The following is a 24885-nucleotide window of genomic DNA, read 5'->3' on the forward strand; positions in this document are numbered from 1 at the left end:
AAACTTTGCCACTAATAGATATCTTGAATGATGTTCTTGGGTCAGCAGGATGGTAAAAATGCACAAAAACATCATTGATTTCCAAACTTATTTTTTCAACCTGTGCAATCCACCATTGTCCATCATACACTCATGCCACTATGTCATTCAATGTTAAAGGCAGAGATGTAATTTTACTGACAGAGTGACCCTTGTAAAGTTTGGTTTCTGACGTTACATATCATCAAACTAAGTTTTCTGCAATGCCACGGATTTTGTGGAATAGGTGATGCTTTTAATATTATTCTTGCAAAAGGCATCCATGTCCTCTACTGGAAGAACTTGGTCTAGTTTCTTTCTTTGTAGGCCAGCTTTGCTTACTTCATGTTTTGTTGTACCTCCTAAACCATCACATGCATTTTTACCAGGGCAAGAGCCCAAAAAGTGCCATTCAGCCTCCAACCCGAAATCTACTTTGTAGTTGCAAAGATTTGAAAATTTTTTGTTCTTGTACTGACTACCACTTCCATTTGAAAAGTACATGAGCTTCTCAACCTTGGCCAACTTTTCTGTTACGTAATTTGTTACACACTTTTGAAATACACGGTCAGCTGAAGCGTTGTGCTCCAAATAGTCGCTTAGAATGCAAATTGAAGAACTGCCAATTCGTGTTTCTCATTTTTGAAGTGCAGAAAAAATGGATGCATTGTTGCCTGCCTGGTCATTGACCCAAGCTTGCTTTGGATTTTAGAAACATAGTGGGGACTTTTGAGATTTTCTAAGTTATCAATTAAAGATTCAAGGTTCTCTCCCAAGATTCAACCAGTCATCATTTTGGCCCTGTTGGTTGTGAACCACTGTTTGAAGCTAACATTGTCAGGCATTTCCTCCTCAGATTTGTTAAACAATTCATGAGTGATTTCTTTACCATGGCATTCATCATGCAAACTCATCATGCAGTCATAATTGTTGGTGTCACAGAGAATTAAATCTAGTAACTCTTTGTAGTTAACATCATCAAGTTTCGCACCCACAGTCATCAGTGTGACATTTTGATGATATAAACAAACAAATATGGGGTGTGTTCCTGGGTAGCCAGCCAAAATACATCACTTAGTGTGAAGGTCACAAAAAGTTGATCTTCCGGTTTTGCATTCGGGATGAGCATTTTTGAAAGCAAAGTTCATTTAATTTTACAGCACTAGTCGTTTCTGATTTTTATAACAAATCATTTGCTATCTTTGCTATGTGGGCACATTCTACTGTTTCCATTGTCTTCAAAAAACTGCCGGACCTTTTCAATTGTTTCTTCACTTACACCTACTCCTTTCTTCTTTCCTAAAACTGATAGAATGCCCCTAATTTTCAGGTTAGTCTAACCAAACAATCACAAACATTGAACTCGTGAACTATTTTTTCTCTTGACAAAGAGTCATGGAACAAACTTACAATTTTAACTTTTTCCGCTTCAGGTGTCACTGAACACTTACTTTTTAATTTCTCAACTGAGCTCACGTATTCAGTGTTGGATGATTCTGGAAGTAGGTTTTCTTCCTTTTAGAAATACTGTTGGTATCCGCATTATTAAAGCATGATTCTAAATCTTATCTAATTTTGTCCAAAATTCATTGTTCCTTGCTTACAATAGCTGCTGCTTTTTTTTTTCTTAAGCAGGTGATACCTCTAAATTAGAACATGCAAAATGCAATTAATTTGCTAATAGCTTCCTCATTAGGAATACAAATGTCATTAACAAGGTTACAGTATTCTGGTCCTGGAGTCATGATAAATATTTTTGAGTAACAGAATGAGATTTTCACTTTGCAGCGTAGTGTGCGATGATATGAAACTTCCTGGCAGATTAAAACTGTGTGCCGGGCTGAGACTCGAACTCGAGACCTTTGCCTTTCGCGGGCAAGTGCTCTACCAACTGAGCTACCCAAGCACGACTCACGCCCCGTCCTCACAGCTTTACTTCTGCCAGTACCTCACCTCCTACCTACCAAACTTTACAGAAAGTCTCCTGTGAACCTTGCAGAATTAGCACTCCTGAAAGAAAGGATATTGCGGAGACATGGCTTAGTCACAGTCTAGGGGATGTCTCCAGAATGAGATTTTCACTCTGCAGCAGAGTGTGCGCTGATATGAAACTTCCTGGCAGATTAAAACTGTGTGCCGGACCGAGACTAGAACTCGGGACCTTTGCCTTTCGCGGGCAAGTGCTCTACCAACTGAGCTACCCAAGCACGACTCTCACCCCGTCCTCACAGCTTTACTTCTGCCAGTACTTCACCTCCTACCACGTCTCTGCAATATCCTTTCTTTCAGAAGTGCTAGTTCTGCAAGGTTCACAGGAGGGCTTCTGTAAATTTTGGAAGGTAGGAGGCGAGGTAAAGCTGTGAGGACAGGGTGTGAGTCGTGCTTGGGTAGCTCAGTTGGTAGAGCACTTGCCTGCGAAAGGCAAAGGTCCCAAGTTCAAGTCTCGGTCCGGCACAGTTTTAATCTGCCAGGAAGTTTCATATCAGTGCACACTGCGCTGCAGAGTGAAAATCTCATTCTGGAAACATCCCCTAGGCTGTGGCTAAGCCATGTCTCCACAATATTTTTGAGTAACAGTTTCCAGGAATCACATTAAGTTTCCCACGGGAAGCTGTTTTACTCGGATCTAACAAGGACAAATGTTCAAGTTTTATTTCCCTCAAACCTTTAATAACTGGCTTTTTATAAACTTTGAGTGGATCAAAGCTTTTCTTTTTCAAAAATGTGACTGTACTTCAGAATATATTTTTTCTAATAATGCATACAGATGATACAGAAGATTCTTCTCATAATTTAAACAAAGTTTGCCTGCCTTCATCAAAGTCATTAAGATTTTTTAAGTTTTTTGAAACTGAACCATAAACTGCTTTGTGACACACTTCACTTACTACATGTCCAATACAGCACCGTTCATCCATTTTGTTGCATCCAAATTAGCCTTTCAAATTTATTTATTATTAAATTTTAAAATTTTTTAGATAATTAAAAATTACACTCAAGACAAAAATCACATAAAATATTTTACACTGTCAACTAAGTATTTACTTCCACTGTAGCAAATGTAGTGGGGTACACAGCACATGAACAGACTTGTCACTGACTACTGGGCTCCTGTGCCGACTTGTAACTCTGTACACTGAGCTGCTGTACACCCTCGTCTTGAGGAATAAACTCATGCACAAAACTGTAGCCGCCTCAACAACAGAGAAATTTCACGTGTTTATTATTTCACTTTGCTCATTTTGAATGTGTAGTAATATGCTACTTAATTGAGAATAGACCTAGAGGTAAATAGAAATTGTTTAAAACGCAGAACTAAAGAAATGCTTCTATTGTTTAATATTTTATTATTAAAACAAATAATACTAACAAAAGTAGGATGACAGTGTTATCCAAATATAGGTCACAACTAAATTTTATAACAGTGAAACACTAAACTATTTAAACAGGAAACAACCATAAGATCAGCTGCTGTGTAATGTCAATTATTTCAATTCAGTCCCACCAGAGATAACTAGCCCCAAACTTTACAAAAAATAAAAACAGTCAAACTTCAAAAAATTATAAAAAATTAAGGAAACATTTTTCAGTATTCTTGCTCAATATAAGACTAGTAGTTTAATGATATCTAACTAAAGTAAAAAAATACACTCAGATAATTCACTACTAGGTTGTTATTTGTGGGTCTAAAATGTGGATTTTCTGTGTTTTCAATAGCAAACTTTGGAGGTAATTTTGACTGGTTATTTTGGGTAATAATCAGTGTCGTAGAGGAGACTTTTCTAAAAACAGTCATGTCAATTGCGATGTTGTGGCTTAACCCAGTGTACAGATATTCACATTAACACTGACATCTCCAAACTTAAAAACCATCGTGTGTTTTGGGTGTAAAATGTGGATTTTCTGTGTTTTCAATAGCAAACTTTGGAGGTAATTTTGACTGGTTATTTTGGGTAATAATCAGTGTCATAGAGGAGACTTTTCTAAAAACAGTCATGTCAATTGCGATGTTGTGGCTTAACCCAGTGTACAGATATTCACATTAACACTGACATCTCCAAACTGAAAAACCATCGTGTGTTTACAAATAAAAATGGCCGCCCTTCAGTAACGGTGGAAGGCAAATTTTTTTTCAGAACTGTTTTGAACTTCCCATCTATAAGTTAATCACATGTAAAAAAAAAAAGAAAATCAAAATATTTAAAAATGGTCAAGCAACCCTTATTGGACCACTTCATATGGAGTGGCCCTATACTCATTAGCCTAAGAGTGAATAATATGAAACTAAAAACCAGCATACAAATTAGAGTTTTGCATCTTCATCCATAAAGGTTTTACTTGCTTAACAATAAACAGTAACTCATTTTTAGAGAAAGATTTTTGAAGTTATTTCATAAACAGGAGTTTGATTCTTTAAAGAATTGGGAGTGGGGCATTGTTGTTACTGGTGTATTAATCTGATACAGTGGTGCCCCAAGGTAAACGTTCAGTCTCACACTATAACAACTTTAATAACACTGATAACTCAAAACAGGAAAAAATGTAAGTTTTGGTTAAACCTTTTGCTTCCGCAGGTTACTTAGGGCAATAATATTTAACTCTGTTAAAAGAGATCAATAAATTACCTTTGGTGTTCCCAGTTTTTCTACTGAAGGTACTATCTGAAGTGAAGCATACTTTGCTTCCAGTCTCTTCTGCTTAGTTTCTGGCTTTTCACCATCTGTACAAAAAAAAAGTTTCAAGATATCCTTTAAGCTGCAGATTTAACATAAAACAAGAATAATAGATCATTAAGGTGTGTTACCCTTGCAATAAGGCCGAGGCAAAATATTTTGGAATGTTGCAGCATGTAAAAGATCACAGACTTCTTCTTGTGAGAGTGCTTGTTCCATCAGTAAACAGAACAGAATAGTATTTCCAAATTCCCTAAAGCTATGGAACATTTCTGTCCTTGCATCTGGATATTGCACAATATCATTCAACTGTGCATGATAGTAGCCAAGGACACCTAAAACAACAACAACAATAATAATAAAAGATCAGACAGTCCAAACAAGAACACTGTAGGTCACACACACACACACACACACACACACACACACACACACACACACACACACAAACAAACAAACAAACAAAAGATGCACCATGAAGGAATTATCTTAATGGGATGGCAAAAGGTAGATGTAACATACATGACAGAGAAACAAATTATTAACCTTCATAAAAATTAAATGATTTATTTAGGAGAAAGAACAACAAGGAATTGGTCCACCTCTGGCCCTTATGCAAGCAGTTATTCAACTTGATATTAATTGACAGAGTTGTACAATATCCTCCTGAGGGATATCAATCAAAATGCTGCCCAACTGGCACATTAGATCATCAAAATCTAAACTGGTTGGAGAGCCCAGCCCATAATGCTCAATTCCAGGCCGGACTCATCACTGAAGATAATGCTGTTCCAGTCGACGAGATTCCAGGTCTAATTATCAGTTAAGACGTGTTTGGAGACACCCCAGTCAGCAATGAGATACCAACCTGACTGTCGCCCACCATACAGACAAACCACCAGTAATGGTGGTCTGGGACACCATTTCATTTCATAGCAGGACCTGTTTGGTTGTAATCCACAGTACCCTTACAACACAGCAGTACATCGATGATATCCTAGGCCCTGTTTTGTTGCCCTTCATTGCAAGACATTCTGGGCTTACTTTTCAGCAAAATAGTGAACTTCCACATATGATGAGAGTTTCTACTGCTTTTCTTCCCAAACCCTACTTTGGCCAGCATGGCCACCAAATCTCTCCCCAATTGAAAATGTTGGGAGCATTATGGGCAGGGCCTTCCAAACAGCTCAGGATTTTTACCAGCGAACGAGGAAATTGGACAGAATTTGGCATGATATCCCCCAGGAAGACATCCAACGTATCTATCAATCAATACCAAGCTAAATAACTGCTTGCATAAGGGCCAGAGGTGGACCAAAACATTATTGAGTAGCTGAATTTGTGGAGCTCTTTCTCTTGATTAAAACATCCAATTTTCCTAAACTGTAATTAATTTTTTGTCTGTACATGTAAGTCACATCTTCTGATTTCACATAATTCCTTCACGGTGCATCTGCAATGCAAGTCTCTATGACTCTGAAATATGAGAGCTTTACATCACTTTTCATATCTTGTTACACAGGGTGTTTCACATATGATGCAAGCACTGCCTCTGGATTCACACAGCAACCAATACCTGGGGTAAGCTGTGTTCATTTGTAATGCTGCAGTCTGTGTCTTGGGCTCGCGAGACATGGGAAATCAGTTTTAACACAACCAGACAAATTCAGAGCAGCCTTGGGAGGAGCTCTTTGATAACTGTTCACGTTAATGTGTCATTAACATCTGCCCACAGAGCTGGGTACAAATGCCCACTGACTGATCAATTAAGATACTCTTGCTCAATGTCACTCTTGCAACTGTCTAGTACAATTTGTGCATAATCGCAAGGTTTATCTCGAAAGATGTGGCTATATTTACTGGGGTAAATGCACTTGGAACACAATCAATGTTGGAATTAGCCTATAATTAAAAACACTGTAATACTGTCATTGCCACATTGTCCTGCAGGAAATTAGTAGTTAATTATCTGAGAAAAGATTGCAGTATTTTATTCATATACCCTTCAGAAGTTATGTTTCCTTGGAAAAAGATTGATCAAGTTATGTGTTGCTCTAAATGCATACCATGGTCCTGTTTTCACATAATGCAGGGGTTCTTGCTGTATCTTATGAGAATTTTCACAATTCCAGTGTGAACTCTTCTGTGATTTCACATATCCTGGCAAACACAGCCATGCTTCATCTTCTCCATCATGCACAGATAGCAACAGTCAATTGTAGAACTGGCACAAAAGGTGGATGCAGTATCATTACTTCGTAAAGTTTCAGTTAGCTTTTGTGCACAGCTAGTTGACCAGAAACTATTGGCATATCGGTCTGAAATGCTAAATGGTGCAACAATTTTCTTGAAACTCCTCAGACAGCCTCCTAGGACTCGTCTAGTTTGGCTAAGAGCAATAAACCAACTGTCTGAGACTGAGGAACGATCCACAATGCTGCTGGTGATTGGAACTTGGCCCTCTGAATTGGTTGCCATAACTCCAGGCATAACTTGTATATGAAAAAGAGGAATGTACCTTGTATATGAAATAGAGGAATGAGAAGGAAATAAAAGCATGGGTGGAAACTAGTGACTCCCAGCCACACAGTGCAGTGTGGAAATGCAATAGAAAAAGTTGATAATTCATGCCGGACTGGGACTCGAACCCAGATTTACTAGTTTTTATGAGTGGTTGCCTTAACCACTTCGGTCAGCCGGACACTGCCCTGACCAACTCAAATTTCCAACTTATCACAAGCTGCAATGCAGTGTCTCTCGTCCATTAATCCACTGCTCACAATTCCCGTAGGAGTTCGAATGATTTTAGTGCATCGGCACTGAAGCAAATATCATGGAGCCAGCAGACAGAACGGACACTAGGTAGTGTCTGTATATACACACATTTCTGTGATAGTGTGATGGACTCATGACCTTTGCTTAAATATGGATGGACTAAAAGAATTCAAACTCCTATGGGAATTGATAATTTGTGAGTACAGGGTAAATGGACAAGGGATGCTGCATTGCAACATGTGATAAGTTGGAAATTTGGATTGGTCAGGGGCTGTGTCTGGATGGCAAAAGCACTTAAGCCAACAGCTCATGAAAAGCAGTAAACACAAATTCAAATCTCAGTCTGGCACAAATTTTCAACTTATGTCACTGCATTTCCATGATGCCCTGAGTGGCTGGAAGTCACTACATTCCCACATACTACTATATTTTGTGTAACCCTGTGCATTAAAAGCCAAGCCAAGAGTAAAACTGTCATAATAATCTAAAGTTTCAGTTCATGCAGCTCACTGTTAAAGTGCGTTGGAATCATAACTCTGCTATGATTTCACATCTGTTGCCTTGTGGGAATTGTAGTTAACAGTATGGGCTCATACAAAAGAAATGTCACATTAATTGAGTGAAAGCTGGACATAAACCACTTTTTACTTGGGTAACTCTTCCTTAACCACTGAGAAGAAAGGACTGTACTATTTTTTAAGTTTTAATTTTAATGGGCTTTCAACTGAAATGGAACTTTGAGCAAGAAACACCATATTTTAAAATCTATGTTAATAAAAGACTTCCTTGTAGCATATTCCTTCTATTCTGTACAGAAGTTCCCGACAGCAGTTTAGAGTAAAACTGGCCACAGTGTGCCAAACTTCACGTGTTCAGCGTGTGTGGGCTGCATGTGGGCCCAGGCCTGGCCCATCACTCAGTCCTTCTCGGAGGTACCAGGAACAGTGCGATATTCCATTGAGTATTGCAGTGTGCCATTTTTCGGTCAGCAAACTCTGAGTTTGGCAGAATCATGCTGTCAGCACTGTTTAACCTCTGCAATTTGTTTGTGGTATGAAGAACATTCACTGGCCCTGTGACTGTTTGCACAAAAGTCTATCGTCACAACTTTAATGAATGGGAATGACAGAAGGGAGGAATGAGAATTCTCAATTCACATAATACCAGGTACTGCTCATTTGCTATGCAACATTACAGTATGATGTAGAAGTTGACGATGAAAGAGCAGAAAATTACAATGATTGACAGAGAGGATTCATTGTTGTATATATAAAAAAGCACTTTGTGACAAATTTGCAGGCCTGGAGTATGTGTAGAAATTAGACATATGAACAGTAAAATATCTGAAGCCGCATGCGTTATTCCACTGTCAGTCACAACTGTTTTTAATGGAACTGAACGAAGAGTGGGGAGACCTCACATATTACTACAAAGTATGTTGGTTAAGTCAAGGGCCATGGCTGGAATGATTTTTCAGTTTATAACTCTCTATTGTTGAATTTATGAGGAAAAAGGAGTGCAAGAATGAAAATTAGAACATATGGAATGGATTGCAGGCTTTGCATTTTAAGTAGACTAGACTGTAAATTGCCCACAGTGAGACATTGCAAGGTAACTTATTTTCTGATTAGATGGGGATGTATTAAAAAGAAAATAGCACAGTAGAATGGACACATTCTGATGAAGACAGTCCATTTCCCTCGGTTCATTGCCGTTACAGAAAATGCAAGGTTTGAAGAATTCATTGTGGCCTCGAAAAAATTATGAGGATAGTTTTATAAAGATTTTGAGCACAGTGTCAGTCTTACATCTGTTTCTGTGCCATTTTTGAGACCATTTGTCATTTCAGTTGAAAGGTCACCGTGCCTGGGCCGATGTAGCAGATTGACCTGCAAGGGAACTCCCGTTTTACTGACAAATCTTTTTACGTTAAAACTGTCCAGTACATTTACTTTACTTTCCTCAGTTGGAGTTTCCAAGTCTCCATAATGAGGGTGCAAAAGTGATACAATGTTTTGATTGACACATTTGGGTGAAAGATCTTTTTTTAATTATGAAACTAAATACATCATAATTACATGACAACTTGGGTGTGAATCTCTGTGAAGTTGTCTGCGTCTGTCCGTATGCCGACAGTCTGTACCAGATAAAAATTATATTATGGCTCCAGTGGACCACAAATAATTAAATAATACTGAGAATTTGTTTTGTTTGTTATCTATGTTGGTGATAAATTCGAAATATAAAACCATAACATATGCAGTGCGGCTAAACTGCCATTTAAATTCACAGTTTTTCACCCTTCCTCTTCCTTGCGCTCAGACAGTGTTGTGTGGCGGTGGGGGAAACATGAAGTGAGGTGGAGTGCTTGAGCACTGGGGCCTGGGCAGGGCCCGCAAGCCGAAATCTTGGTTGCCCCTAGTTTATAGCCATGTATGTTATTATTTATCATACATACTTAAGCAAAGATTTTCCGGCCTATTTTGAAATTCTTATAGACTTATTTCTTGAATTTTAAAATTTTCTATCAGTTTTCTGTAGATTATGTCATTAGATGTTCCGTGTCCAAGTACTTTGGCTTGCATGGCACCATAGAACCTGATGAACTAAAAACAAAACTAGGGATGCTTTTGATGTTAAAATTTTTTTTTAAGGACGTCATATTTGCCATTGACTGTAGAATTGGGATTGAGTCAAATGCTTTTCAGAAATCAAAAAATACTGCATCTACGTGACTGCCTTGATCCAAAGCTTTCAGTATGTCATGTGAGAAAAATACAAGTTGGGTTGCACAAGACTGATTGATGTTGATGGAATCTGTGCTGGTTGGCACTAAGGTCATTTTGTTCAAGATACCTCAAAATGTTTGAGCTCAGAATATAATCTAATATTCTACAAAAAATCAATGTCAAGGATATTGGACAGTAGTTTAGTGGATCAGTTCTTCTAACCTTCTTGTAGATAGAAGTGGCATGCTTTTTTCCAAGAACTGGGCATGTTTCTTTGTTTGAGAGATCTACAACAGATTAATCTTAGAAGAGAGTCCACAAATTCAGCATAGAATTCCAGGGATTCCATCGGGCTCTGGAGCTTTTCCAATTCAGTTGTTTCTCAACATCACAGACACTAATACTTATTTCTTTCTTTTTCCAGTGATATTATGATTAAACTGAGGCAATTCACCAGGGTTTTTCTTTGAAAAGGAACATTTGAAAACAAAGTTAAGCATTTCAGCTTTTACTATGCTGCTCACAATTTCAGTTCCTGTCACTCGCTAGGGACTGGATACTAACTTCGGTCCTACTAACACACTTTATATACAACCAAAATTTCTTTGGGTTTTTCCAAAAGATCATTTGACAATATTCTGCTATGGTAGTCACTGAAGGCATCATGCATTGCTCTCTTGACAGCCAAACGTGTTTCATTCAGCATGTCTCTATCTTTAGTCCTACATTTTGTTTTCCACCTATCATGCAGTTGTCTCTGTTTCTTCAGAAGTTTCTTTACAGTGACCATGGAGGTTCTCTGGGCACATATCTATCCAGTGCAAGGTGAACCACTTTTAAACTTGAGCCGAGCCGTAATTTGTCTACATGCTCCTGGCCAGTACTGAAAGTTTCAAGTTCCTCCTTCAGATAGACACTACTGATTTTTTATCTAGTTTACTGAACACAAGATATCTTTCTGCTTGCTTTAGTTGTCCTTTGTACTTTGGACATCATTGTCACCACAGTTGCATCATGGTTGTTGATACCAGTTTTGATGTGGACATTCTCAAAGAGGCCAAGTCTGTTTGTTTCTGTTACACCAAATATACTTACATCATGAGTGGGGCTCCTAACTATCTGTTCTAGGTAGTTTTCAGAGAAGTTATTTAGTAATGTGTCAGAGAATGTCTTATCATGCCCAACACCAACAAAACTGTAATTTTTCCAGTTGTTGTATGATTAAAGTTTCTGCCAATGATTACAGAATAATTGGGAACTTACATACAAATGAACTGAGTTTTTCTCTAAAGTTGGAAGTTACATCAGGAGATGAGTTTGGTGGGTGACAGAAGGATCTGGATATCATATTGTACCCGACCCCGATACTGAGTCTCGTCCAAACAATCTTACATGCAGCTTCAATTTATATCTCCATGGATCTGAGTTTCGAGTCAACAAATACACCACCTCAGTTTCCCATTTGCATATACTTTCAATATAAACTTCAATTATCTCCAAAAATCTCACTGCTATCAATTTCAGGTTTCAACCAACTCTCTGTACCTAATATTATGTCAGCTGCTTTTCATGAACACTTCGAACTCTGGCACTTTGTTGTGAATGCTTTGGCAGTTTACCATTAGGATTTTAATGCTGTCACCTGTGGGAGGCAATGTTACACTGATAGTTCTAGGTTTCCTACAGCAATAATTATCTGGATTGGATGGAGAGTCATATAATCTAAAGAAAAACCTTATGTGCATTCCACACATAGTCAGCTACCTGAGTAGCAGGCTCTGATATGTAGTGCACACCTGACCTATTCAGTGGGATGCTACAGTTCTCAGCCCTATGGTGCAATTCCAGGAAGTTGCAGCCTAGATTGTCACAGAACTTTCGAATCTCTGGTTCAGTCCTTCCACTCGAGTCAGAACTTAAGGGCCACAATCAGTTCTGGGGACAATGTTGCAAATTGCGAGCTTTGTTGAAACTCCATGCACAAGGTTGGTCTTCTAAACCTTCTCTGTCAATTGCTGGAAAGACTGACCCGAGTATGACCTAAGAGCCCAGACAACAGACATCATGTGTTCCAATGTGTGCCACAATCTGCAGTAGGTTGCACTCTATTCCCTTAATGGCTGCTGGAAGATACTTCTTCATCGTATTGAATGAGACCCACAAGCATACACATTGAGTGCACCTGGTGTCCTTTCCTGCCCCTTGCTGCCATTTCCCTAAGAGGTACCATCATTTGCCGTATGTATGAACTGCCCGCGATTAAAAGACCCTTGCTCTTTGGGGTTTGACTCCTCTTGAAACCAAACAAAACAAGTTTCCCCGAAACAGGTGAAATGAGTCCCACTGGCTCAGTTTTAGTTTCAGTGAGAGATAGCACTTCAAATCTGTTGGTTGGGGAATACAACACCCCGAGTCGTCCTTAGTCCCTGTCCACCCCATACAGGACACCTAGATCTACCATTGACTCGCCCCTCATAGTCAAGTTGACGAGTAATGTTAAATCCTGTACTCTCTACAGAGAAGACAGTAACCACAGGAGATGATAGTATTGCGGTACCTCTCGTACTGGTATCACAGATACACAACTCTTAGGAGATCTTCCAACACACAGATTCACAGCAGCTGCCACTTGTTTGACAGTAGTCAGAGCCATGTCCAGTTGCTTGTGAATGTCAACCAACTCACCCCGTGTTTGACAACAGCATTCACAGTGGAGCTGCATTTTGTGGTGCAATGTATTATAAGACAGTGAATAAATAACTAAAAAGTTGCTAATTTCCTGTAAGAACTGAAGCAAAATTCACCAGAATTATTTTCGTAGCATGGAGGAAGACTTGCAAGTGCGTATGTGCAGCCACTATCATTGAGCGCAACATAAAACCCCTCTCATGGTGGGAGAGAAGCTCTATTTTCTGCCCCACTCTAAGAGAGCAATGTGCGTTACTGGTTAATCACAGCAGGTTGCTAATGTTATAAATTTTTCCTTGGTCAGACCTCAGAAGGTCTACCACAACTGGCTAAAGAGAATATGGTGTTGGCAGAACCAGCAGGGTTTTGAGAAGCAGAGCACATGGATACTAAGCCTTAGATCTCCAGAAAAGGAGTAGTTCATTTTAGATCTGTTTAGGAGGAGTTGCTTTGTCTCGGACAATGCCATGGGCTGAAATTATAACTTTTAGCTATCACTGTAGTTATCTTCTGCACCCAAGGCTTAGAATGATGGGAAGTAAGACCTGCATTTGCATGGGTCTTTGTAAGGGGACTGCAAAGATGTTTGTTACAAGTTAGGGCTTTGCTTTTGTAAATTAATTCACGCAGTCAGCTAGTTACACACTGCAAGTACTTAGCAAGGGAACTGTTGCTTGCATCTAAATTTTTGGTTCTGCTCTTTAATCTGAGTTAGGTAGTAGCTTATGACACTGCAGCAAAGCCCACTGATTCAATTGTGAGTTGACACAGCTTCTAATAAAAAGTGACTTAACTTTGATTTATAGTGTCCTTTTTAAATTCATACTGTAAATTATTTGCATGTTTTCACATTTTAACAAATGTCTAGTGCATATTTCTATCATCTTTAGTGTGGATAGGAACTGTGGTTGTTGAATTCAGATGAGAGCTGAGTTGGTGACTCTCTGATCACAGCCCCAGTCGGTGCTGGCTTTGATCACGCAGCTTGAGGCTGTTGCCAATAGGTGTCATTGTGTGGGGCTGAATGTGGGTGAGGAATATCCAGCACTATCACCTGTTGCCCAATCGATCCACTACTATGGCCGCCCTGGTTACTGCCCACACTGAGATTGAACCCTCATCTGTGGTCGAGTGGGAACTCATTCCAAGGTAAGACAGGCAGCGAAAGACTTTCCAGGGGGCTGATTGGAGGGCCTCCACGATTTTCTGTGAAACAGGTTTCAGGTGATATCTGCGTCTGATAAAGATCTTCAGCCAGATGCAGTCACTTGCCCTGCAAGATCTGGGGAGTTACAGAGAGTGGGATTACTGGTAGATGGGAGCTCCAATGTTAGGCTTGTAATAGGGCCTCTGGATATGACTGCCAAGGAGGGGAAGAAGTCCATTGTACATTCCATGTGCATACCAGACGGAGTCATCCCAGATGTGGAACAGGTGGTTCCAAATGCCATGAAGAGCACAAGATTCAGCCAACTGCACATGGTGGCTGATGTTGGTGCTGACGATGTGCGTTGCTTTGAATCAGAATAGATTCTCTCTGGCTTCAGGTGGTTAGCTGAAGTGGTAAAAACTGCAAATCTTGCTTGTGAGACGAAGGCACAGCTCACCGTCTGTTACATTGTTGAATGCAGACCTTTGATACAGAGCCAAGTGGAGGGTCTGAAGCAGGTGCCCAGATGGTTCTGTTACCATGTAGGCTACAGATCCCTCCACTTCTGCCATATGGTGATGGGATTTCAGGTTCCACTTAATAGGTCAGGGATCCATTAAACACAGAAGATGGCTACCATTACACACAGGAGGTAGCTACATTGGTACCAGGCCCTCATCGAAGGGACGGGGCAGCTTTTTAGGTTAGTGCATCTCAGGAAATTACAGAAAAGGCATTAGTGTAGAAGGGCGCAGAGCAAAAACAGGATGAGCATAAAGTAGCAGCAGTCAGTGTTATAGTTGTAAACTGTCAAAACTGTGTTGGGAAAAAACTAGCTCCAAGTGCTAATAGGAAACACTGCAGCTCATATCGCTATGGGTACTGAACACTGGGCAGAAATTTTTACAAAGCATCTAATGGATTTCAGAAATGACAGATTAAATACAGTTGGTGTTGGCATGTTTGTTGCTGTCAGAAGTAGTTTATTTGTCATGAAAATGACATCCTGTGAGTGTAAAGGTTAAACTTGATAACCTGATAAATTAATAATTGGTTCCTTTTACTAAACCCTAGACTCAGGTGAACAGTTCAAAGAAAACTTTAGCCTCGTTCCAAATAAGTACCCCACTCATACAATTATAATTGGTGGTGACATCAATGTCTCCTCAACATGTAGGCAAAATTACATCTTCAAAGGTGGCGGCAAGCATAAAATATCACCCAAAATTTTACTGAAGGCAAATTACTTTGAGCAATTAGTTCAGGAGCCCACTCAAAGTGTGAAAGGTTGCTGAAATGACAAATAAGTCTGGGCAAATAGAAAGCTCATGACAGATACAGGCTCAGATAGTTCTGTGACCATGTAGGCTGCAGATTCCTCGACTTGCACTATAGGGTCACAAGGTAATCGTAACAAGACTGAATACTGCCACACCCAACTCAAAATACGGCTATCTAAAACAGCAGATAAAAATTCACTTAATGTGTTCATAAAAGACAGTCTCCTCTTCTTCTACATTGTCTGTGTAAGCATAGACAAGAAGTGGCTTAAATTCAAAGAAATAGTATTGGAAGCTACTGAGAAATGTAAAGCAAATGCATTAATAAGGGATTGTGTTGATCCCCCATAGTACACAAAACAGGGCTGAGAACATTGTTGTGGAAAAATGGGGAATTTAAGTTAATTTGCAGTACTGTTTTCTTATGTATAGGTACATTTAGTACAGTAGTTTAGTCATTTTAAATACTGTTGCGTAGAGTAGGCATACAGTAAAGGCTGTCCTTCCTACAAACTACATCGACATAATGTTTCTTTTATTGGTGTTGTTGAAGGTAGGCGAAATGTTACGCAGGCAGTGGAACTGTACAGAGAGCGATATTCTGACAAGAACCTACCTTCCCACTGGAAGTTTTCTCGTCTTGTTGCAACGCTTCAGGAAATGGGAAGTTTCAGCCCACAATAACACAACCACTGTAGCACTCACACAGACAAAGCTGCCGAAGTTACTGTTCTCGCTTCCATTGGTATGAATCCTCACTTAAATTCGTATGAATCCACATGCGAGCACACGGCAGCTTGAACACGAGATTGGCACTCCTAAAACCAGTGTACATTGTATTCTTACATGTCACCGGTTCCATCCTTACCATGTACACCTACATTAAGAATTGCATGGGAATGATTTCCAGAATCGTGTACAGTTCTGTCAGTGGGCACAGCAACAAAATCTCGCCAACATGAACTACTTCTCCAATGTTCTATTTACGAATGAATGTTCCTTCTCAAACAAAGGACAGGTAAATACACGGAACATGCATTATTGGCCCAGTGACAACCCACAATGGCTTAGACATGCGGAACATCAGTGCCAATGGAGAGTTAACGTCTTGTGTGGGAAGCTTGGTACTATAATTATTGGCCCTTATTTCATCAGTGGTAGTATAAACAGCACAGAGTATGCCAACTTCCTCAGACAAATTAATCCTCCTCTTGTCGATGAAGTGCTGCTAAGAACCAGACTCTTATGTGGTATCAACACAATGGATGTTCAGCACATAATGCCTCGCGTGAATGTCATGTTCTGAACCAAAGGTATCCTGCCAGATGGACTGGTTGAGGAGGAACAGTTACTTGGCCTGCTAGGTCTCCTGATTTAAATCCACTGGACTTTTTTCTTTGGGGATGTTAAAGACATTGTCTATCGCGATATTCCAATAACAGAGGACATACAGGAACATATCTTGCTTGCTTGTAATTCTCTGCAGCAGGCACCACTGGAAGCAGTAAATAATTCTTTTATTCAACGAGTGCACCAGTGTATCGGTGTCCAGGGTCACCACTTGAGCACCTTTGAATGTTCTACTCCTGGGCAATGGTACAGGAGAGTCATAGTCAATTTTTTTACTTGATTTTCATTTGTTTTCTGACAACTTCAGCAAGTGGACAAGTTTGTGATCCCGGGCTCAAAGTCTATGTTGCGTTATGTAATTAATAACATTGTGTTTCAGTGAATGATACACTGTGATACATTTTCGAATAGGTCTTTAGGAGAGGAAATGAATTACTGAATAAAAAATAGAGGGTGCCAATTAAAAAAAGTCATACCGCTGTTCATACCACTGTAAAAAACAAAGCTACAACAAAGGCAATCATGCTGATTGATGCCCCCCCCCCCCCCCCCCCCCCCGACGGCTAAAGAACATTTACTTGAAACATTTTGTAATTTGCTTCTGGACAAACAGTTATTTAGGGTGGTCATCATAAATATCGGTAGGCTAACTAAATAAAGACTGTGGTATATTGTGGAACACTTTTAAGACACAACAGGTCTACTAAAGAGACTGACTATACTACACATGTCTGTCCTGTTCTAGAGTAATGATGCACATTGTTGGATCTGTATAAGATAGGATTGATGGAGGATATCGAAAAAGTTTAAAGAAGGGCAGCTTGTATTGTATTATTGTGAAATAGGGGTTAGAATGTTACAGATATGATACATGAACTGGCTTGGCAATTTTCACTGCAGGAGGATCCTTTCACAAAATTTCAGTAACCAACTTACCCTCTGAATGCGAAAATATATTGTTGGCAACTACCTACATATGGAGAAATGATTGTTGTAATAATATAGCAGAAACCAGAGCTAGCGCAGAGAGGTTTTACAGTTTGTTTTTCCTGTGTGCTGTTCAAGAGTGGAATGGTAGAGAAATAGCTTGAAGGTGGTTCGGTGAATCCCCTGCTAGGTACTTAATTGTGAATTGCGGAGTAGTCATGTAAATGTAAAATGTTGACTACTTCATGAATCATTGGCAGTTTACATGAACATAGGTAATTGTATCATGTACTTTCCAATTTCATCCATCTGTGCCAAGTGATTATCATGTAGCTTTTGTAATTCATTTGGACCTTGTGCATTTTATAATTATTTATTTTGCCTATTCAGTGATTGGAATCAAGTTAATGCATCTTAGTAATAAACAAGATCTTACTGCTATCTTTGGTTTCATTTTGTAGTTCGATGAAACCTACCATTATATGGAAGTGAACTACAGTACCCATATTTCATGGTTAACTGACCACCCCTGTTTGAATTCAGATGTTCAGTAGTTTGCACTGTGTGGCTTTCTCTTCATAACGTTTCACGCGATCTTATGGGAAGCGTTCTGTTCAATGTATGAGCCACTGGGTTTGGATCTTATTAGCATCTCAAGGGTATGCCAAACGTTCAATCACAGTCTCACACATATCCTGCAGGTAACTGACTCTACTATCAATACAGATTAATCGAAGTCCTTGCGTGTCCTGTACCTAACAATGGGCAGCACACTGAGTCACACCAGTTGACAGCTGACCATGATGTGGTTAACTTGAGATACTGTGCAAGCTCACAAAGCTAGAGCACTGCAGAGTTTGGCTGTTAATATAACAACTCACTACACTCAACAAAGAACACACTGCTAGTGTGAATTCTGAACATACATGATTAATTCAATGGGTTGACTGATGCTAAGATTTCAACTACTACAGAGGGCTTCATGGACTCTGGTAATGCAGATTGGTAGATACCAGTTTTTCCCCTTTCCGTGCCATAATGAAGGACTAGCATTGACAGTTTGAAATATACCCCTGCTTTGTCATTATTTCATCTGAGTATTTCATAGTTATACAGTGGTTGGTCATTTGGAGAAACACTGTATGATAGGCTGATACATATCTATAGAAACACTGAATACCATGTATGTGTTATTAAATGTGTATTCTACACTAACGTTACAGAGCTATGTATGATTCCATTTCTCCTTCCTCCCAACTGTTGGGTTTTCCTGTGTTTCTCAGCTCCTTCTCCTTCTCAGCACTACCACGCCTTCTCTTTAACTTCTTTGTCTATCTATTTTATGTATTTGCAGTGCCAGACATGAAAGTTCAATACAGTATTTACTTTTAACAATATGGCTCCCTAAATCAGGAGACTTAATGTTTAATATCTTTCCAGATATTTACAGCTGAAACTCAATACTTTTTCAAGTTCATATACTTGTCAAATCTTTTCCAAATAATGACAACTACCGAACATTACAGCAAACTAACATGAAGTACATACCTGGAGATCCATAATCGTATCGAGGTAATTTGCATACTTTCGGCATAGCGTCCATCAGTGTCTTTGTGAACTGCAATAAATTTCCTTGAATTAAGCTCTTAACAATTTTCAGAAGCTCCTCCATTACTACAGCTATTCCTTGATATCCCAGCAAGGCACACATGGTACGAAAATGGTGTGGCCCAACAAATCCTGGAATCAAACTTTAAATTATAAAAAATATTTTTTTTCCAAATTCTCAAGTTTATGGTTACAAAATGTTGCCTTCACAACTATAATTATGCTGCACGATATGAGCACTTAGATTCTGCCACCACTTGGTGAGTAGATTTTTTTTACTTCTTACGGACTTCTAGTATGGGGCCACTCTACACATAAAGATGATATATTTAAGATAAAAAAAAGTTTTAAGAGAAATGTGTAGGGCTGGACCAAGAGATCACTGTCGACCTCTGTTTAGAAAACTCAATATACTTAAAATTGTAAATCTGTTTATATATGTCTCATCACTATACATTAAACCATATATCAAAGAATTTCATATAAGAGGAGATATACACCAGCACAACACCAGAGGAAAAGCCAAAATGGATATTCGAAGACGCAGCCTAGTAAAAACAGCGCACTCATCCACGGCCAGCTCCCTAAAAAATTTTAACAAATCACCACCTTCAGCATAGTCAGGGTGTATACATGGACAAGGAAAAAAAAATTTCCAGATTTTTCCCGGATTTCCCGGTTAAAAACACACTTTCTCCTGGATGAAAATACACTTTTTCCATGTTAAGTGACAGTATACCCTTCCTCGGCACTGTAAAAGTCGTCAATCCTTGGAATGTTTATGGTTTTATATACTGACGTAGAATTTCCTGGCACTTTAGAAAACGAAACTCAGGGGGAAAAACACGTTTTGAAAGACCTTTGATATGCAGCAACATGTACACCGCATATTTTCGTATTACGAAGATACAGATTTGAATTCCACCAAATAATGCATGTCACTTTTCGAAGCATTGAAATTGAGATAGCAATGCGCTTTTGTAAGCGTCATAGCTCATTTACGTGATCTCGCCAGCTGATGACAGCTATAGGACACGTGATGTAGTCAGCCAATACCAAGATCACTCTTAAGTAGTGCAAATACACAAATAAGAAAAGTTACTGGCTTAAATTAATATACTTAGCATTGACATATAATATTGGTCTCGAAGATTAATAAGTTGGAAGAGAAGCTAAGTTTCCACATGTAATGCTCATCTTTTTTGCGCGTGTTGCACTTTAAGATACACACACAAATGTGCCAGTAAAATTGTTAATAACGACGCAAATGTCTCATCTTCTGGGCTCGAAATACTTCTAAATAGTCGTCCTCAAAGAGTTGATTTTTAAATGAGAGTCAAATGCCTTGTGATTTAAGAAATTCATCATACATTCTCACACATAATTCATCTTGTGTAAAAGGAAATTTGCTTTGAATGTAACGCTTTTCAAACCACCATTCGCAATATTTTCCCGTGACCTGTTAGAAATAGGTTCGTTTCAGCAGTTGCAAGAAAGCACCAGATAACTGGCATCACCGCGCTTGCACAGCTAAGATGACGCAGGAAGCCCATATGTTCATACGTGTAATACATTAAAAGATCTTATATTATGTCATAAAATAAACAAGACATCAAAAGATACTTCAAGAGTGTCGGGATTTCGCGAAACATACTAAAGTTCATAATTCGGCTTAAAATGCATATGTAAATCCGTATGTAAATTTTCTTGGAGTACCAGTACTCATGTTTGGTTCTTTATTATAGCATAATGCCATATGCGCACTTGAAATGCAGCCAACAGTTGAAACTAGCCAATAGTGTGAAATTAAACACTTCGTTTCAAATGAATTGACTGCCTCAGTAGAAAGAATTAATAAAAGCCAAATCTCTTTAGCAAACCAGCAAAAATAACTTCATTGTTCTGTAAGGCGATTAATGCTTGACTGTCAAAGGTGGAAATAAAATCTGAAACTATTAACATATTTTATCCTGCTGTAATTATGTGAACGTATTTTAATTCATTTGATAGGCCACAAAAATCCGTTTTGTTATTTAACGTGAGAGCAATGAACGAAGAGGAAACAACCAAATCACTGAACGTAAACACAGGTCACATGGAGACCCACTGCCCCACCACAACTCTGACTGCTCTGTGCATCAGCCCCGGGTCTACAATACAGGGTGATTCAAAAAGAATACCACAACTTTTAAAATGTGTTTAATGAAAGAAACATAATATAACCTTCTGTTATACATCATTACAAAGAGTATTTAAAAAGGTTTTTTTCACTCAAAACAAGTTAAGAGATGTTCAATATGGCCCCCTCCAGACACTCGAGCAATATCGACCCGATACTCCAACTCGTTCCACACTCTCTGTAGCATATCAAGCGTAACAGTTTGGATAGCTGCTGTTATTTCTCGTTTCAAATCATCAATGGTGGCTGGGAGAGGTGGCCGAAACACCATATCCTTAACATACCCCCCTAAAAAAATCGCAGGGGGTAAGATCAGGGCTTCTTGGAGGCCAGTGATGAAGTGCTCTGTCACGGGCTGCCTGGCGGCTGATCCATCGCCTCAGGTAGTTGACGTTCAGGTAGTTACGGACAGATAAGTGCCAATGTGGTGCCGCTCCATCCTGCTGAAATATGAATTGTTGTGCTTCTTGTTCGAGCTGAGGGAACAGCCAATTCTCTAACATCTCCAGATACTGTAGTCCAGTTACAGTAGCACCTTCGAAGAAAAAGGGACCAAAAACTTTATTGGCTGAAATGGCACAGAAAACGTTCACCTTAGGCGAGTCACGTTCATACTGAGTTGTTTCCCGTGGATTCTCAGTGCCCCATATACAGACATTGTGACGGTTGACTTTCCCGTTAGTGTGGAAAGTTGCTTCATCACTAAACACTTTCTGTTGAGCGGTCGCCATCTTAGCATCAACTGACGCTGACGCCTAGTCAGCAGCACCTCAAGCGAATAAATGTACAACTAAATGAAACTTTATAGCTCCCTTAATTCGCCGACAGGTACTGCTTAGCTCTGCCTTTTGTCATTGCAGAGTTTTAAATTCCTAAAGTTGTGGTATTCTTTTTGAATCACCCTGTATTTCTGAACCGGGGCAATATTAAGTAGTGGCACCCAGCCACACTTCCGTAATCAGAAGCGGGAGAAGGTACTACTCATACGCGACTCAACTGCGCATGTGCAAGAGCCCGCCCACTACTGCTCAAACGAATCTAATTTAAACAATTGTCACATCACGGTCATCGGAGGCAATTTGTTGTTATTGCATAGTGTTCCTAAAGCCTTTGACACACTTAACTGTTGGCACACACTTGTATGAGCACTGTTTTGTTGTTGTATACGGCGCATTTCCTTTGCAACTTACCAGTCAAAATCACAAAAAATAAACTGAAAACTAAAACAATAAAAATTCCCGGAATTCTAAACAATTCCCGGTTTTCTACCGGATGGAAAAATTCCCAGGTTTTTCCCGGGTCGTATACACCCTGATAGGCCATGCCTTCTAAAGTATTTCAAAGAAAACTGTACCGCTGGCTGGCTGACATTCCATTTTATAAAGTAACAGAATTTTTTGTTGAAAAAAAAAATGTATGTTTTAAAATTTAAAATATATGACTAAATGTTCGTAGTCGTGTAGGTATTTCAGTATAAATGCTTGTAATTGTGTGTATAATTAAGTGTAAATAACTATGATTGAGCATGTAATAAAATACATGAAACATATGTTAAAACTTAGAATGTATGGTTAACGTCTGTAATTATGTATAAAACTAAAAATATCAGTATCATGTATAAGACATAAAGCCTATTCCATTATGTTAATGGACAACAGAAAATAAAGATGAATAAATAATAAAACAAAACAACTTGCATTTTGTATTAACTTCTACTCTATAAGTCAGTTTCCTGGTTGATCATGTTTGTGTAATAGTGTATTAGCAATACAGACACCCCAAGGTTTAAATCTGTTTAATTTTGCAATCATATTCTGTAAGGATGGTTTAGTTAGCAATGAGAGCTGAAGCTTCTTTGTTGACTGCATTGCTTCGCTATAGTACAGGTAACTACCATGGGCAACAAATTCTTACTTACGTAGCAATACTTCCACCTTTTTGTTTACCTGCTATTTTCAAGGTTCTTCTCCAATACGATTTTCCGATTTTCACTGACACTCCTGCCCCCCCCCCCCCCCCCCCCGGTCGCCTCACACACACACACACACACACACACACACACACACCGTGTGCGCGTCCCTGTACCAGACACGTGCTTACAATTACGTGAATACGGAAAAGTAGAAAATTAATAATAAAAATTACTTTCACTTTATTCTACAACAAAACAATCTATTTCTCACCTGAGTACTGTCCAAATATAGTGCTATATGCCAAGTTGAGCTGCTTACTACCCCACAGATAATGGTGACCCATTTGTGGTGGTTTGTCCCTGTGCACTGGCTGTGTAAATACCAAACCTTTGCATTTCACAAACCTAAAAATTGGGATTATGTATTACAATTTCAAAACTGCAAGTGAATGGTTTGAAAGGACCCATAAAATGCACCATGTTTCCTACCTGTTCGTTGCTGCATTGTAGCAATAATTCGGAAGAAAATCGTAATTTAGTTCCCAAAATACGTGGAGTGTAATTCGTCCATATGGAGCCAAAACATTGTGATTTGCTTCACGATACATTGCATCATATTCATCAAGTGCCAAGTATTTTGACAACAACTTGTGACATAATCTATTTACTTGCAGTAAACCATCCAACTCCTGAAATGTATAAATTTACACTTAGAATTAGATGCAAAAAGTCTGTTAAACATTTACTATATTTGAAACAAATAATAGATCATGATAGATTACTAAGCATTCAGAATTAGTGTTCGTCACAGCAAAGTGAGATTAATGGTTGATGCACTGTTGGAAGACTTGAAATTTCTTAAAAAAAGAGGCTGTGGTTACGAAAAGTAAACACTGAAAACTTCATGATATGCATTTAGCGATGGTAATACTACACACATATCATCAGTTGAGTATGAGCAATAACAACATTCTCGGTACTAACGTTCATCGTAATGCTGCTGTTGAGGCTGCAACATGTTAATTAATCATAGCACAAACCACAAAAACAATGCAGAATATTTTACTTCAATACTAAACTTGCCGACATTAATAGCAGATGTTCAGATAGCGCAATGTAGAAGAGAACGGCAAGCACAACATTTTCTTAGAGCTGCAATACGAAACACGGCTCCTCTATTCAAACCTTTGGTGTACCAGTTCTCATGAAGATTTGTGCGAGCTAATAGCAAAAGAGAATGAAGAGATTGTGAAAAGTTTATTGGTTAAGCTAATACATGATGGTATAGTGGGTAGCTATGGCTCACTCAAGATGGAATTCCTGTTATAGATTGTACAATGGCTAGACCTTTATTATGATAAAGTCAGTTAAGAACGACCTATACTTGAGGGAAGTCCTATCACTATCTGTTAGTACAGTAAATTGGCAATGAAAATCAGAAGGATCAATGAGCTTGTTTCATCAAAATATGAGGGAATCTACAGAAGTCATATGCATTATTTGTGATCCTTGACTTTTGCATTAACTGTATTTCAGAACATCACTTATATAGATGTGGAATAATAAAGCTCCCTTTATATAAGTGATCATACCTGA

At 38.9% G+C, this 24885-nt stretch overlaps 1 protein-coding gene across 4 annotated transcripts in view; it reads right to left on the reverse strand.

Annotated features, from left to right (window-relative positions):
- Positions 1-24885, reverse strand: part of LOC126281181 (cytoplasmic FMR1-interacting protein) — a 140480-nt gene that overhangs the window by 11884 nt on the left and 103711 nt on the right. For all 4 annotated transcript variants that reach the window (XM_049979874.1, XM_049979876.1, XM_049979878.1 and 1 more), the window contains 5 exons: positions 23779-23978; positions 23561-23694; positions 19139-19330; positions 4823-5026; positions 4644-4738 (listed from right to left, as the gene is read on the reverse strand). In XM_049979874.1, coding sequence (XP_049835831.1) covers positions 4644-4738; positions 4823-5026; positions 19139-19330; positions 23561-23694; positions 23779-23978 — 825 coding nt within the window. The remainder of the gene's footprint in view (positions 1-4643; positions 4739-4822; positions 5027-19138; positions 19331-23560; positions 23695-23778; positions 23979-24885) is intronic.

This window comes from Schistocerca gregaria, chromosome 7 (assembly GCF_023897955.1).
Source record: "Schistocerca gregaria isolate iqSchGreg1 chromosome 7, iqSchGreg1.2, whole genome shotgun sequence".
NCBI lineage: Eukaryota > Metazoa > Arthropoda > Insecta > Orthoptera > Acrididae > Schistocerca > Schistocerca gregaria.